Below are 17,467 nucleotides of genomic sequence, written 5' to 3' on the forward strand. Positions count from 1 at the left end.
TCAGGACTTTTTTTTTTTGATAGATTTCAATGTTTATAATTTAATATTTCCTTCTTGTATCCCTTTCACACATATGAATAAGCCTAAACATTCCAAATAGGGAAAACATGCACTATTGGATTATTAACTGGAGAAAGCTGTGTAGCTCTCTGTCTTCCACAATGGCTCACAGGGTTGAAATGCCTTGTTGAATTTACCATGGTTCAGGTACTAGCCCTGAGATGTGCAAGTCAGAAACTTGAGTTGTCACTTCACTAAAGGTGAATCTATGTCCTTAGGAAGACTCACATCAACCAAGAGACTGATACATGAAATAAGAATATTAATTTCTTAATTCATAATTAGATGTGAGACTGCTTGGGGGGCATGAGAAACCCGGTCATAATCAGAAAATTTACTGATAAGCAAGGAATCAGTTGCATTCAGCTAAGACACATTCACTAGAATGTAAGCGCCATGAGGACATTTTTGTCTGATTTTTCCACTGCTAAAATTCCAGCGTCTATAACAACACCTGATTCAATAAAAATCTATTAAATGAATGAATAAGGAGAAACGTAAGTATCCATCTCCACAATATGCAAAGACTGATCTCAAGATTCAGCTACTGGAGTTCTTGCATCAGGGTATTCTGATTCCACTACAGTGCCAGAGCAGGAGGCGCCAATTTTGGCGTCTGAGATTCTTTTCCTATGCTTCCAGGACTGATCCTAGTAGATACATTTAGTTGCCTAGACTACAGCTATTCTCTTCTAATTCCTTGCTAACAGCATTCCAATTTTGTTCAGGGCAGCAACGTGCTCAACCTCAAAGAACGAATCACAATTCATCTTGGCCAAACATAGCATCTCTGTTCCCCTGTGCCAAATACTCACTGTCCCAGCCTCCCTTGCAGCCATGGGTAGCCGTATTACCCAGTACTGTCCAATAAGACATAAAGGGAAGACTTCTGGAGTATTCTAGTAAAGATGTTCCTTTCCAGATAAAAAGACAGAGCCTCAGCCAGAGAAAGATATTAGCTCCTGACCTTTCCTCCCTGTTTAGGATGCAGATGTGAGGAAATGATGCTCGGAGCTACTGCAGCCCTTTTATGTTCAAGAGATGAGTTGAGAATAATTGGCAGAGTGGAAGAGTTTCAAAAGCCCAGTTCCTCTGTAACATGGTTAATTGCTGAACTAGCCCGGAAACCGGCTACCTCCAGTCTTCTAATTGAGTTTTTTAAGTTTTCATGGCTTTAGCTACTGTAAGTAGGTTATTCTGTTAGTTGTAGTCAAAAGCATTCCTAACTGATACAATGATTAAGGTTGTTATAAGATATACCTTTTCTCTTTAGGTATGTTAATACAGTCAGTCAGTTTATAGTCAAATATTAACTGGCCTAGGATACAATTTGAATATCTCTGCTCGATTTTAAATTTCACTTTCAGAGCCTATCCTAATCTCACTGATTTCTAATGCCACTACCCAATGTGACAGCACTGAGCACCTCAGGTCTCCTTTTCCCAACACTCCTTTGCCTGATCTGTTCCTTCTTTCAAATGTATCCAAGTTGTGCCAGGTTGCTGGCACTTCTGAACCAAAATAATCTCTTTTATCATGATAAACAGAAACTGATTTCAATGCTGAATGAATCAGAACATAGTTGATGTTATCAACAAAAGCTACTGAATTCCATTTGTGGGAATCTGGATATCATGCTTATTTATTCTTTATTTCATTCCTTTTTTTTTTTTTTTTTTGCGGTACGCGGGCCTCTCACTGCTGTGGCCTCTCCTGTTACGGAGCACAGGCTCCAGACGCGCAGGCTCAGTGGCCATGGCTCACGGGCCCAGCCACTCGGCGGCATGCGGGATCCTCCCAGACCGGGGCACGAACCCCTGTCCCCTGCATCGGCAGGCAGACTCTCAACCACTGTGCCACCAGGGAAGCCCTCATTCCATTTTTGAGAGGTAAATATAAAATGTTTTAGGTGTTTCCTTTGGTGATTTCTTTTTTTTTTTCATTTCTTAGTTAAGTGGTTTATTAATATTCTTTCCCATTTTCATTTTCACTCTCCTTCAACTTAACAAATATACTCCTTGTCCTTAAAAGCAAGCGAAGACCTATCGTTCATATTTTTAAAGGATTCCAAATTTAAGTTACCTTTAGGAGAAAAAAACAGTCCTTAGTGTTCAAATATACAATTTGAACAAATTGCTTTATTTCCCCTCCCTACTCCTTTTGTGATTTCTTACCTGATAGGTATAAGATATCAGAAACAACAGCAGTCCCACACTTCCTGTTTGTCCCATCTGTTCTTTATTCCTTTTTTCCTCTTTTCCTCTCTTCCCTTGGATTATTTTTTATGAACCCATTTTATCTCCTCTATTGACTTATTAGTTATTCCTTTTTAAGAAATTTAGTCGTTGCTCTGAGCTTTACAATATATAACTTTAACTTATCACAGTTTACTTTAAAGGTTATAGCATTTAACATATAATGTAAGAATCATATAACAATAGACGTCCATCCCATCTCTCCCATTCTTTGTGCTCTTGTGCTCATACATTCTACTTCTACAAATGTTATAAATCCCATAATATACTGTTGTTTCTCTTACTTTAAGTAGTTAAGTATCTTTTAAAGACATTAAAAGATGATACAAATAGATGGAGAGATATACCATGTTCTTGGATTGGAAGAATCAACATTGTGAAAATGACTCTACTACACAAAGCAATCTACAGATTCAATGCAATCCCTATCAAACTACCACTGGCATTTTTCACAGAACTAGTACAAAAAATTTCACAATCTGTATGGAAACACAAAAGACCCCGAATAGCCAAAGCAATCTTGAGAACGAAAAACGGAGCTGGAGGAATCAGGCTCCCTGACTTCAGACTATACTACAAAGCTACAGTAATCAAGACAGTATGGTACTGGCAAAAAAACAGAAAAATAGATCAATGGAACAGGATAGAAAGCCCAGAGATAAACCCACGCACATATGGTCACCTTATCTTTGATAAAGGAGGCAAGAATATACAGTGGAGAAAAGACAGCCTCTTCAATAAGTGGTGCTGGGAAAACTGGACAGCTACATGTAAAAGTATGAAATTAGAACACTCCCTAACACCATACACAAAAATAAACTCAAAATGGATTAAAGACCTAAATGTAAGGCCAGACACTATCAAACTCTTAGAGGAAAACATAGGCAGAACACTCTATGACATACATCACAGCAAGATCCTTTCTGACCCACCTCCTAGAGAGATGGAAATAAAAACAAAAATAAACAAATGGGACCTAATGAAACTTAAAAGTTTTGCACAGCAAAGGAAACTATAAACAAGACCAAAAGACAACCCTCAGAATGGGAGAAAATATTTGCAAATGAAGCAACTGACAAAGGATTAATCTCCAAAATTTACAAGCAGCTCATGCAGCTCAATATCAAAGAAACAAACAACCCAATCCAAAAATGGGCAGAAGACCTAAACAGACACTTCTCCAAAGAAGATATACAGATTGCCAACAAACACATGAAAGGATGCTCGACATCATTAATCATTAGAGAAATGCAAATCAAAACTACAATGAGGTATCATATCACACCTGGCAGAATGGCCATCATCAAAAAATCTATAAACAATAAATGCTGGAGAGGGTGTGGAGAAAAGGGAACCCTCTTGCACTGTTGGTGGGAATGTAAATTGATACAGCCACTATGGAAAACAGTATGGAGGTTCCTTAAAAAACTAAAAATAGAACTACCATATGACCCAGCAATCCCACAACTGGGCATATACCCTGAGAAAACCATAGTTCAAAAAGAGTCATGTACAAAATGTTCATTGCAGCTCTATTTACAATAGCCAGGACATGGAAGCAACCTAATTGTCCATCGACAGATGAATGGATAAAGAAGATGTTGCACATATATACAATGGAATATTACTCAGCCATAAAAAGAAACGAAATTGAGTTATTTGTAGTGAGATGGATGGACCTAGAGTCTGTCATACAGAGTGAAGTAAGTCAGAAAGAGAAAAACAAATACCGTACCCTAAGACATATATACGGAATCTAAAAAAAACAAAAAAGGTCCTGAAGAACCTAGGGGCAAGACAGGAACAAAGACACAGACCTACTAGAGAATGGACTTGAGGATATGGGAGGGAAGGGTAAGCTGTGACAAAATGAGAGAGTGGTATGGACATATATACACTACCAAACGTAAAATAGCTAGCTAGTGAGAAGCAGCCGCATAGCACAGGGAGATCAGCTCGGTGGTTTGTGACCACCTAGAGGGGTGGGATAGGGAGGGTAGGAGGGAGGGAGACACAAGAGGGAAGAGATATGGGAACATATGTATATGTATAACTGATTCACTTTGTTATAAAGCAGAAACTAACACACCATTGTAAAGCAACTATACTCCAATAAAGATGTTTAAAAAATAAAAATAAAATAAAGACATTAAGAACAAGAAAAATGTCTTTTATATGACGCACACATTTACCATTTCTGGTACTCTTCATTCCTTTGCATAGATTCTTGTGTCCATCTGGTATCATTTTCCTTTAACCTGAAGAACTTCTTTTAGCATTCCTTGTGGTACAAGTTCACTAGTGATGAATGCTCTTGGCTTTCGCTTATCTGAAATGTCTTCATTTTGCCTTCATCTTTGAAGGACATTTTCACTGGATATAAAATTCTGGGTTGAAAGCATTCTTCCCATGCTTTAGAGATGTTGTTCCACCATCTTCTGGTTTGCATAGTTTTTGATGAGAAAGCAGTGATTAGTCTTAACTTAAGATTTTCTCTGCATCACTAGTTTTGAGAAATTTGATTCCGCAGTGCCTTGATGTGGTTTTCTTTGTGTTTATGCTGCTTGGCATTCACTGGGATTCTTGGATATGTTTGTTTGTAGTTTTCAACAAATGTGGAACATTCTGGAAGCTGAGTAAGAGAATTATAAAATTGTAAACTGAGCTTCATTGTTATAGAATGCTGAAGGTAAATGAAGAGTACTTAACCACTATTCACAGCTCTTTAACAGCTTTTTGTTTTAAACCATGGATTCAGAGACTAGATACTGAAAGAAAGTTTGGGACATTGTTCTATCTGCTGTCTTGCCCAGATTCTAAGCACTGTAACTGCATAACTTCCCTCTATTTGGTATAACCTTAAAATATCTGTAAAAAGGAGAAGGGAAAAAAAAGTTGTGTGAATCAATACGTTCTGCCTAATGCTTTTTCAATATTTTCTCCTGTTTTCACCAAGCCTACCTCTTTAAAAAAGATCTCCACATGTGGTTTAGAGTTGGAGTGTTAATTAGGTCACAGATGAGGTCCACTTTTAGAGACAGGATTGTAAATAATTTATCCTGCATAATGTGTTCTGGATTTGACCTTGTCCACATGATGTCTGGCTAGGCAGATGAAAAACTCCAGGCAGAGTACAATAGGGATTACAATACTGATTACCCAGCCTCTGTGATGATTCCTGATTCTATGATCATTAGAGCAATGTTCCCTCATTGGTTGGCAGATGTTAACAGAATCATTGCACATTTATTATTCATGAGGAAGGTGAAGCTTCATGACAAAGGTCAATGAATAAGAGAATGATCCCTGTGTAACGGCAGGAAGAAAACTGATTTAGGGACAAATCCTTCTCTCTCTGCATTGGACCATTCACAATTATTCTTCCTAATCCAAAAATTGTTACAGTCTTTATTTTACCAAGTAGACAGAAAGGAATAAACATTTAGAGGGTAAGTGCTGTATTCTAAGTACTTTACAAAGGGCTTTACAGCAGCATTTAATATTCACAACCTTAGGAGGAGGAAATTATTCTTATTAACTTCATTTGAAAGGTAAGCACACTGAGATGCAAGAACCTTGTCCAAAATCACACAGCTGGAGCCTACCCCGCTCTTTGGTGGGGCTAATGGCAGACTCTGGGAAGGCTCACGCCAAGCAGCACTTCCCAGAACTTCTGCTGCCAGTGACCTTGTCCCCACGGTGAGCCACAGCCACCCCCTGCCTACACAGGAGACCCCCCAACACTAGCAGCCGTGTGGCTGACAGGGTCTTGGTGCTCCGGCTGGGTGCCAGGCCTGTGCCTCTGAGGTGGGAGAGCCGAGCTCAGGACATTGGTCCACCAGAGACCTCCCAGCTCCACGTAATATCAAGCAGCGAGAGCTCTCCCAGAGATCTCTGTCTCAATGCTAAGACCCAGATCCACTCAACGGCCATCAAGCTACAGTGCTGGACACCCCATGCCAAACAATGAGCAAGACAGGAACACAAGCCCACCCATGAGCAGAGAGGCTGCCTAACATCATAATAAGGCCACAGACACACCAAAACACACCAGCAGACGTGGACCTGCCCACCAGAAAGTCAAGATCCAGCCTCATCCACCAGAACACAGGCACTAGTCCCCTCCACCAGGAAGCCTACACAACCCACTGAACCAAATTTAGCCACTGGGGACAGACACCAAAAACAACGGGAACTATGAGCCTGCAGCCTGCAAAAAGGAGACCCCAAACACAGTAAGATAAGCAAAATGAGAAGACAGAAAAACACACAGCAGATGAAGGAGCAAGATAAAAACCCACCAGACCTAACAAATGAAGAGGAAATAGGCAGTGAACCTGAAAAAGAATTCAGAATAATGATAGTAAAGATGATCCAAAATCTTGGAAGTTGAAAGGAGGAAGTATAAGAAAAGTTTAACAAGGACCTAGAAGAACTAAAGAGCAAACAAGCAATGATGAACAACACAATAAATGAAATTAAAAATTCTCTAGAAGGGATCAATAGCAGAATAACTGAGACAGAAGAACGGATAAGTGACCTGGAAGATAAAATAGTGGAAATAACTACTGCAGAGAAGAATAAAGAAAAAAGAATGAGAAGAACTGAGGACAGTCTCAGACACCTCTGGGACAACACTAAACGCACCAACATTCGAATTATAGGGGTCCCAGAAGAAGAAGAGAAAAAGTGATTGAGAAAATATTTGAAGAGATTATAGTTGAAAACTTCCCTAATATGGGAAAGGAAACAGTTAATCAAGTCCAGGAAGCACAGAGAGTCTCATACAGGATAAATCCAAGGAGAAACAGGCCAAGACACATATTAATCAAAACTGTCAAAAATTAAATACAAAGAAAACATATTAAAAGCAGCAAGGGAAAAACAACAAATAACACACAAGGGAATCCCCATAAGGTTAACAGCTGATCTTTCAGCAGAAACTCTGCAAGCCAGAAGGGACTGGCAGGACATAGTTAAAGTGATGAAGGAGAAAAACCTACAACCAAGATTACTCTACCCAGCAAGGATCTCATTCAGATTCGATGGAGAAATTAAAATCTTTACAGACAAGCAAAAGCTAAGAGAATTCAGCACCACCAAACCAGCTTTACAACAACTGCTAAAGGAACTTCTCTAGGCAGGAAATACAAGAGAAGGAAAAGACCTACAATAACAAACCCAAAACAATTAAGAAAATGGGAATAGGAACATACATATCGATAATTACCTTGAATGTAAATGGATTAAATGCCCCATCCAAAAGACACAGACTGGCTGAATGGATACAAAAACAAGACCTGTATATATGCTGTCTACAAGAGACCCACTTCAGACCCAGGGACACATACAGACTGAAAGTGAGGGGATAGAAAAACATATTCCATGCAAATGGAAATCAAAAGAAAGCTGGAGTAGCAATTCTCATATCAGACAAAATAGACCTTAAAATAAAGACTATGGAGACCTTCAAGATGGCGGAAGAGTAAGATGTGGCAATCACTTGCAAACAAGAGGCCTGATTAACACCTCACTTATTGCTGACCCGGCTCTTTTAATTGCGGCCTAAAGTCATATAATACTTTACATTTATAAATAGAAGTCTTACACTTTTGATGGTCTACCCCAAAGATGAAACAGCTTTCCACGTCCTAAATTATAATTTCTCAAAAAGAAATGTAAGGTAAGGTAAGGTAAAGTAAGGTAAGGTAAGGAAAAAAAAAAGAAAAGAAAAGAAAAGAAAAGAATATCTTGGCCCATAATTCAACTATACTTCAATAAAAAATAAATTTTTAAAAAAAGGAAATCTTGGCCCAAAACAAGGTGTTTTCTTGGAGGTGGTTGTATTTATTTATTGATCATTCTCACAGGTTATCACCCATCTGTGATATGTAGCAAGAAAACCACTCTCTGAGAAAGACTCAACTTCTATGACAACTGTGGAACCCAGATGTTATCAAACTTTAGATAATTCAAGCTAGAGCAAGCACATCTAGAGAGTCATCTCAAATTACACTTTCATGTAGTGAGAACCTGAAGTTTTAGAGTGTTTCTCTAGCTCCAGATCAACAAAATTACATCTCTCCTCACCTAGTAATTTCACTTCTAGGAATCTACCTAAGGAAACAATCAGAAACCTGGGCTAAAATTTGGGTAAAAAGATGTTTGTCAAAGTATTAGGGACTTCCCTGGTGGTGCAGTGGTTAAGAATCCACCTGTCAATGCAGGGGACACGGGTTCAATCCCTGGACTGGGAAGATCCCACATGCTGTGGAGCAACTAAGTCCGTGCGCCACAACTACTGAGCCCACGAGCCATAACTACCAAAGCCCGTGTGCCTAGAGCCTGTGCTCCACAATAACAGAAGCCACCGCAATGAGAAGCCCACGCACCACAACAAAGAGTAGCCCCCGCTTGCCACAAGTAGAGAAAGCCCGCACGCAGCAACGAAGACCCAACACAGCCAAAAATAAATAAATAAATAAATTTATTAACAAAACAAAGTATTATTTATCATTGGGAAAAAGCCCTGCATCTTCAACAACAGAATAGTAAAATAAATTTCACAATGGAACTCTAACGAACCATTATATATATTTTTTAATTTAAATATACCCAGTGACACGGGGAAATACTCCATACTATTAATAGTAATAATGCTAACAATTATGCCAGGTGCTATGCTGGGTATTTTTTTTTGCCACACTGTGAGGCTTGTGGGATCTTAGTTCCCCAACCAGGGATTGAACCCAGGCCCTCAGCAGTGAGAGCGCAGAGTCCTAACCACTGGACCACTAGGGAATTCCCACTGGGTACTTTATATGTATTACTTCATTTAATACTCACAACAATTAACCATATGAAGGGTACTATTATTATTTACTAATTACAGATTTAGAAATGGTGACTTAACAAGGTTAAGTATTGACACAATCACACAGATGGGGAGTATCTAAGTCCAAAGCTGTAGTAGATAAGAAGCCACTACACTATGCTGCAGGATAGACATTATAGATACATGATACCAAGTTTTTGTTATTACATACGCACAACGCACTCAGGTGATTTTTAAATTTTTTTTTTCTCGGTACGCGGGCCTCTCACTGTCGTGGCCTCTCCCGTTGTGGAGCACAGGCTCCGGACGCGCAGGCTCAGCAGCCATGGCTCACGGGCCCAGCCGCTCCGCGGCATGTGGGATCTTCCCGGACCGGGGCACGAACCCGTGTCCCCTGCATCGGCAGGCGGACTCCCAACCACTGCGCCACCAGGGAAGCCCCTAAAATATTTTTAAATGAGTATTGCAAAGCACAGACGAGTCGGAATGGACACTACAACCAATCAGAATGGAAGCCAGGTGTAAACAACCTAAATGGCCGTCTGATTTCGGTTAGCCTTTGTTGTGTAACAAAGAACCCTAAATTTTAGTGGCTTAAAACAACAATTCTATTCACTCATGATGCTGTGGGTTGATAACATGGACTGGGATCAGTGAGGGGGTTCTTCTGCTGGTCTTGCCTAAGGTCACTTGTGTGGCTGCAATCATTTGACAGCTCAATTGGGACTGAATGGTCCAAGGTGGCATCGCTTACGCATCTGGCCTCACTTACGCATCTCCTCATGAGGTCTTTCATCCTCAAGGAAGCTAGCTCAAGCTTCTTCATATGGCAGCAGCAATGTTCCAAGAGGGTGTGAACAGAAGCTTTAAGATCTCTTGAGGTCTTGCTTAGGAGTTGTACATCACCACTTTTACTGTATTCTATTGGTCAAGGCAAGTCACAAGGCCAGTCCAAATTCAAGGAGTGGGGACCTCTTATTTATTTGTGTGTTTGTTTATTCATTTATTTATTTATCTATTTATTCATTTATCTATTTGTTTTTTGGCTGCATTGGGTCTTCCTTGCTGCGTGCGGGCTTACTCTAGTTGCAGCAAGCGGGGCCTACTCTTCATTGCAGTGCGCGGGCTTCTCATTGTGGTGGCTTCTCTTGTTGCCGAGCACAGGCTCCAGGTGCCTGAGCTTCAGTAGTTGTGGCACACGGGCTCAGTAGTTGTGGCTCAAGGGCTCTAGAGCGCAGGCTCAGTAGTTGTGGTGCACAGGCTTAGTTGCTCCATGGCATGTGGGATCTTCCCGGACCAGGGCTCGAACCCGTGTCCCCTGCACTGGCAGGCAGATTCTTAACCACTGCACCACCAGCGAAGTCCTAGATTCTACCTCTTGATGGGAGGAGCTGCAATGAATTTGTGGTTATTTTAATCCACTACACTGTATATACCAACTGAATATCAGCCCTTTATGTATATGTACATAGAAAAAAAGACTGGAAGGAATTCAACCTACTAATAGGGATTATTTTTATTAACTTTTTGTATTTCTTTTTTTATATATAAATTTATCTATTTATTTATTTTTGGCTGTGTTGGGTCTTCGTTGCTGTACATGGGCTTTCTGTAGTTGCAGTGAGTGGGGGCCACTCTTCGTTGCAGTGTGCAGGCTTCTCACTGTCGTGGCTTCTCTTGCTGCGGAGCACAGGCTCTAGGCGTGCAGGCTTCAGTAGTTGTGGCATGTGGGCTCAGTAGTTGTGGCTCGCGGGCTCTAGAGCTCAGGCTCAGTAGTTGTGGCACACGGGCTTAGTTGCTCTGCAGCATGTGGGATCTTCCCGGGCCAGGGCTCGAACCCGTGTCCCCTGCATTGGCAGGCGGATTCTTAACCACTGCGCCACCAGGGAAGCCCCCTTTTTGTATTTCTGCACTTATATTTTCTTAATCAATATGCATTATTTTTATAAACAGAAAAAAAAAAACTATGACACCTTCCATAATAGTTTAATAGGGCAAGTTGGACAGTTTCACTTTGGCAGGGAAATCAACAGAATTCCTTCTTTCCTAGCTCTACCACTTCCTGGCTGTTGCAATTTTGTAGCCCTCTGAGCCTCTGGTTTTCTCTGTTGCAAACATTGAGCTAACATTAGCTATTTCACAAGACAGTTGATATTAAACAAGTCAATGAATGTAAAACACCCACGATGTCCCTTGTCTGTTTCCTTTCCTCCTACTCTCCCCCTACTCAGACCTCTTCAGTTATAGGAATTATATTTCTCACAAAGATTAAATTCTGTTGTAGTAAACTACAAACATATCTGCAAAGTAAACTGTATGCCCTGAGGGCTCGTTTCAAAACTTAGTCCTCCTTTATAACCCCCAAGTACCTAGCATAAGAGTCAATAAATAGTTATTGATTTTGTTGACTCATTAGCCAAATAAAAGTTTTCCAAATGCTAGCGAGTTAACCCCTTTTTATGCAGTTTTAAATTTAAATTCCAGTATCAACAGGGGGTAATGTTGGTCCTCCATGGCATCTATCTATTCCTGACAATATAAAACCTAACTTGATTCATAAAGAAAATTCACATTTCTTAGGGTTCTAAGCTTTTACATGTGCAAAAAACGCAATCACAATGAGCTTTTTTTAGCTGCCTGTTTTTCAGAATGGGCTCTCCTTGTCATAATGACAAAGTGAAGCATAAGAGCATGAAACTTAAACTGGAAAAACAGAATAAATAGAAAAAAATTATAGTGTGTTTTAATGAAACAATCATTATTCTAAAAACCTAAGCAGCCCACATTGAAAACGACCTTGTTTTTGCTTCAAGGAGGCAGCTATTATTAGTGCTTAGTCACCTAGTTCTTACTTAACTGTTAGCGGTAACTCGGTAACAAGCTCTCCTGAGTCCTCCCACAAAACAGAACAAAGCAGAGGCAGGAAGGGCCTATGTATGGTCATCTGTGTGCAGTGGTGTCAGGAAAGACACTACCTGTAGTGGCTTTAGGCAGACAAGAATCAATGCTATTTTTAAAGATCTTTGAGAAACACATTTCATAAATTCTCCCAATGACTCACTACGTATGATATCCCCAGAGGGTGGGAAGGGTAACAGAGGAGCTACTTTTGCTTTCTTTTCTACATACAGGATATTGCGAGCAAAGCAGAGAATCACTTGTTGAATGTCGGGGGAGTCATTTGGTGATAATCCACCCTATAGACTGAAAACACGGCAGGCTCCTTTTATGCTTTCTCTTTGACTCATTCCAGAACCCAGGCAGGGCAGCCAAAGCAGGGCCCTCAGAGGACCTGTCTGGAAAGGTGGTTTGTAAAAAGCCAAAAAAAAAAAAAAAAACCAGAAAAACCCTCTATCTGCAAGAGGCTTGAGTACTTGTCCCATTGGGTATAATCCAGGAAGAGCTATACTCTAATCCAACTGTTCTCAAACATTTTACTCTCAGGACATTTAAAAATAACTGAAAAATCCAAAAAGCTTGCCTTCAAAAATTCTAGAAAACATGAGAACACACAAGCACACATTCCTTTAGTCACCAGAGCAATGATGTCATCACACATCTGTAAACTTGTAATTGGTTCGAAATAAAAAGTTTTAAAGGGGATAGGAGAGAAGCACAGGGAATGAGCAAGGAGGGAATATAACAATTTTCAACAGCAATGCAAGCCAGAAGATAGTCAGATATCATCAATATGCTGAACGAAAAAGAACTTCCAAACTCAAACTCGCTAACAGTGAAATAAATCCTTCAAGAACTTTAAGATGAATTTAAAGACATATTTAGACAAGCAAAACAAAAATTTTACAAGAGCAGACCTTCACTAAATGGAAGTATGAAGGAGTGTACCTCAGGCAGAAGGAAAGTGTTTCCACAAGGAAGGTCAGAAATTTAAGAAAAAATAAGGGGAAAAGTAAGAAAGAAAATATTCTGTTAACTCTAAAAATTACCAGCAGAGGGGGGAAAAAATCATTGAGAAATCGAAGTAGCTTACCTTAGGAAATTCTAGAAAACACAATACAAGCACACATTCCTTTAGTCATGAGAGCGATGACGTCATCACACATCAGTTCTCTGGAAAATTTCAGCGAGAGTTAAGAAAGGGAAACGAAATCCTACCATTACTATGAAACTAGTTTTGAAAGGATCTTCGGACCCACAGGGCCCCTCAGACCACCCTATGAGAGCCACTGCTCTAATCCCCTTATCCCCCCATCGCCCAAAGCCAGGTCTCTCCAAGGAAGAAACAGCAAAGTCACTGGGCCAGGGCCAAAAGGGGAACCCCTCTCTTCCTTTTTGCGAAGGTTACTAGGGCACGCTTAGGCTCCGAGGTCGGGCTTTCGGGAAGGCTCCGCCAGGCGCCGCTAGAGGGCGCCGCTAGAGAGCCGCACCTGGCGCCTCACCGCCCGCGCCCCCGCCCGCGCGGGCCGGGTTCACACGGGCGGCCGGAAGAGAGGGCGGTGCCCGGAAGAGGAGGGGGGCGGTCGCGGCCTCATTGGACGAGGCACCGCGGCCTCATTGGACGAGGCGCCTCATTGGACCAGGTGCCTCCGCCTCACGTCCCGGGGCGGGGCTTCTTCGCGCTAAAAAGCGGAGCCGGGCGGCCGAAATGAGTGGTTGCTGCCTCAGTTAGCTGGTGTTCGTGTTTCGTTCGCCGAGGTTTCGTCGGGTCATGGTGCCATCCTGACTGGGAAGAGGACGCTCCCGGGAGACGAATGAGGAACCACCTCCTCTTACTGTTCAAGTACAGGGGCTTGGTCCGCAAAGGGAAGAAAAGCAAAAGAAGAAAATGGCTAAATTCGTGATCCGCCCGGCCACCGCCGCCGACTGCAGTGACATTCTGCGGCTGATCAAGGTAGCGGGAGGCATGGGCTCTTCCTGCGGCGGGCGGTGGGGTCCTGGTCCCCGGTAGGTCCCCCTCTCTCCGCCTGCCTCCCCCAGCCCCGGCCCGGCCGCGCCGCTCCGGGCGAGACTCAGGGTATGAATCCCCGCCCAGCCCACCCCATTCCCCCGAGCTGGCCGGGCCGGAGTCTCACTTAATTTTCTGCTTCTCTTCTTTTCTCTTGTGTACATCAACCCAGGAATTGGCTAAATACGAATACATGGAAGAGCAAGTAATATTAACTGAAAAAGGTAACGCATCAGTGGCGGGGCGGGGGACGAGCGTCCGGTGCCTGCCACCTTCATCGAGGCCAACACTGTCCCTGCTGCCTCTTCTTGCAGATCTGCTAGAAGATGGTTTTGGAGAGCACCCCTTCTACCACTGCCTGGTCGCAGAAGTGCCCAAGGAGCACATGACTCCAGAAGGTAATCGCCCTCTCCTTCCAGAAGCCGGAGAGACCGAGTGTTCTGGAAGACGTAGTGGCTGCTCTGTAGAAGCACTGACAACACAGGCTGAAGTTACTTACTGAGAAGTTGGCCAGAAATACTAGCCAGCCAGTGTTCAAACTACTGAGAAAAAAAAAATAGATTGCTGCACTTAATAATAGGGCGGGTTAGAAGAGCTGTTTAAGTATCAGTGCTGTGGAGACCCGGAAAAGTTAGGTATAAAGTCGTTTGTTGTAATTCAGTTTCATAAATGGTTCTTGTTTGACCCTAACGTAACCGTTTTTGTATTTGTGTTAAATTACATTTTTTTCTTTAATTTGTCCCAATCTTCAGGTTACAGTCTCTAGCTTCGCCATGTACATGGCCCTTCCGTGTACATGGATGGGCGGGGAGGTAACTAAAAGATCCTTTACACAATAAAGTAGATGATCATGATAAATGAGGTAAGGCCCTATTATCACACACTTAAAACACGGTAGATCAGAAGCTCCATTGTACTCACTTCCTGTTTGCAAAGGACTATAAAATGGCTAGAAAGTTTAATTTGAAACCTTTGCCTCCAATTGGAATTACAGACACCCATAAAGAAGGAGTCAGATTCTTTTTTCCTTTTTTTCTTTGTTTTTTCTTTGTCGTTGTTTTTTCCTTTCTGGTCCTTGGGCAGAAGACGGAGCTAAAGAGGGAAGTTGTTGGGCAGGGGCGGTGGGGGGTGCTTAAGGTTTTTTCTGAGGTCATTTCCTCATACTAGAAAAAATGAGCAGAAAACATAAGGGATGAGGTACTTTCCAGAGGTATATGGATGTTACATCACACCTGGGTACCTCTACTTCTTCCGGCTTAAACATTGGGGAGAGCAAATGGAAAATGTGTGAATTGGAAGGCAAGTTCTGAAATTAAACGTTGCTCTTTTGGCCTGATGTCCTGACCTTAAGGAAGCAGAGTTTCTAAACTACAAATACTTAACTATTCTGAACTGCCGTGTAAACCTGACTTATTCCCAAGTCAAGATACCAGTATATCAGTAGGATGTGAATAATGTGTGTGTTTAGTTTTAAGACCATAGCACTTTCGTTCTGGCAAGTAATGAAAGCATTTTCACTTCCTGAGTGTGAGATCCAGCAGATTGCAGAGTGGCCAGTCCACAGTTTTAGCCTGGTTTCAGCTAGCTCTAATGTGTGCTTTTTGCAAATACATGTTCTAAGAACAGTGAGATCATCCAACAGTGGCCTGGATTGCACTAGCATAAAAGTCAGGAGACAGTCTGGCCCACTGGCTACTTATTTCTGTAATACATGCATGTATGTTATTTAAAAACTTATGATAGACTTCTGATTTTGCAGCTACAACTTTGACGGATTGTTTTTCATCCATAACTCATGTGATACTCTTATTACAGGACACAGCATTGTTGGTTTTGCCATGTACTATTTTACCTATGACCCATGGATTGGCAAACTGTTGTATCTTGAGGACTTCTTCGTGATGAGTGATTATAGAGGTATGATTGAGTTCAGGGGGGCTGCTCTAAAGAGAAATTCAGGGCTTGAAGTCCTTAAAATGACCTTTTAAATGGTACTTCTCTTTCTTTTTTAGGCTTTGGCATAGGATCAGAAATTCTGAAGAATCTAAGCCAGGTATGTCTTGGTGTTTGGTTTCCAAATTTGTAAGGGTTACTGGATTATTTTAACACCTGAATCAAAATTGGGTCTTGGAAAGCAGGTGAAATGTCACTGAGTTTGTGTTTTCCTCTCCTGCGTAACAGGTTGCGATGAAGTGTCGCTGCAGCAGCATGCACTTCTTGGTAGCAGAGTGGAATGAACCATCTATCAACTTCTACAAAAGAAGAGGTGCTTCTGATCTGTCCAGCGAAGAGGGATGGAGACTCTTCAAGATCGACAAGGAGTACTTGCTAAAAATGGCAGCAGAGGAGTGAGGAGTGCTGGTGTAGACAATGACAGCTTCCATTCTATTTTAGAATAAATTCTCAACTTACCTTGCTTTCTATCTTATTTGTAGTGAAATGATAGAATGAGCACCCATTCCAAAGCTTTATTACCAGTGGCGTTGTTGCATGTTTGAAGTAAGGTCTGTTTAAGATGGCAATCCTTGTATGCACGTTGGAGTCAGACTTCTGTTGAACATCTTTAATGAACAGCAAGGTGGTATGATAATGTCTATGAAAAAAACTCCACTCTTGTGAGTCATTTCAATGTGTACAATGTACACACTGGTACTTAGAGTTTCTGTTTTGATTCTTTTTTAATAAACTACCCTTTGATTTAATTGTTTGGTGTAAGCATTTTTACTGATCCTTTATTTCTTAGACATTTTTCTTGCTGTTGAGTGCAAAGTAAAAATGCCCAAGAAACATGATAACTTGACAGTTTTTTAAAAAGTTTTTTCTTGTTTTTTTGGGGTTTTTTTTTTTGTTTTTTGTTTTTTGTTTTTTGCGGTACACGGGCCTCTCACTGTTGTGGCCTCTCCCGTTGCAGAGCACAGGCTCCGGACGCGCAGGCTCAGCAGCCATGGCTCACGGGCCTAGCCGCTCCGCGGCATGTGGGTCTTCCCGGACCGGGGCACGAACCCATGTCCCCTGCATCGGCAGGTGGACTCTCAACCACTGCGCCACCAGGGAAGCCCCTAAAAAGAGTTTTTAACCCAGTTTAAAGTGTCTTATGGTCAGAAGCTGTGTTGTGCTGGTATTCCCAATGTCTAGAAAGAAGCCAGTTGAATCCCAAAGTTTTATATGTAGCAACATATAAAAATATGACTTTATATTGATGACACTACACTTAATCCAACAGAATTTTCAAGAGCTTAGAAACTAAGGCCCACAATGAAAAAGCCTATTTGTTACACCAGTAAAAGAGGTGGAAATGGGTTCTGAAATACTGGAAATTGGGGGAAAAAACATCTTGCCCACAACAACCTCATCCCACACACAAATACTATTCTGAAGGGAAAGTAGATCACTTTGCTAGTTAGGCAGGAA

General features: G+C 41.6%; 1 protein-coding gene and 1 long non-coding RNA gene across 2 annotated transcripts in view; one reads left to right on the top strand and one right to left on the bottom strand.

The window, feature by feature from the left end:
- LOC309839598 overlaps positions 1–13,485 on the bottom strand; it is a 30,444-nt gene extending 16,959 nt beyond the window's left edge. Inside the window, exons 1-2 of the long non-coding RNA XR_014298521.1 lie at positions 13,142–13,485; positions 4,508–4,947 (exon numbers count right to left, since the gene is read on the bottom strand). This is a non-coding gene — a long non-coding RNA (uncharacterized lncRNA). The remainder of the gene's footprint in view (positions 1–4,507; positions 4,948–13,141) is intronic.
- A 263-nt stretch (positions 13,486–13,748) lies between these two features.
- On the top strand, positions 13,749–16,758 carry SAT1 (spermidine/spermine N1-acetyltransferase 1). Its single transcript, XM_082681892.1, has 6 exons — positions 13,749–14,002; positions 14,229–14,280; positions 14,371–14,454; positions 15,872–15,973; positions 16,069–16,109; positions 16,238–16,758. The coding sequence occupies exons 1-6, from the start codon at positions 13,937–13,939 to the stop codon at positions 16,406–16,408; spliced, it is 516 nt and encodes a 171-aa protein (XP_082538018.1). The 5' UTR covers positions 13,749–13,936; the 3' UTR covers positions 16,409–16,758.
- Positions 16,759–17,467: the final 709 nt, after the last annotated feature.

Source organism: Grampus griseus (genome assembly GCF_964374135.1).
Source record: "Grampus griseus genome assembly, chromosome: X".
Lineage (NCBI taxonomy): Eukaryota > Metazoa > Chordata > Mammalia > Artiodactyla > Delphinidae > Grampus > Grampus griseus.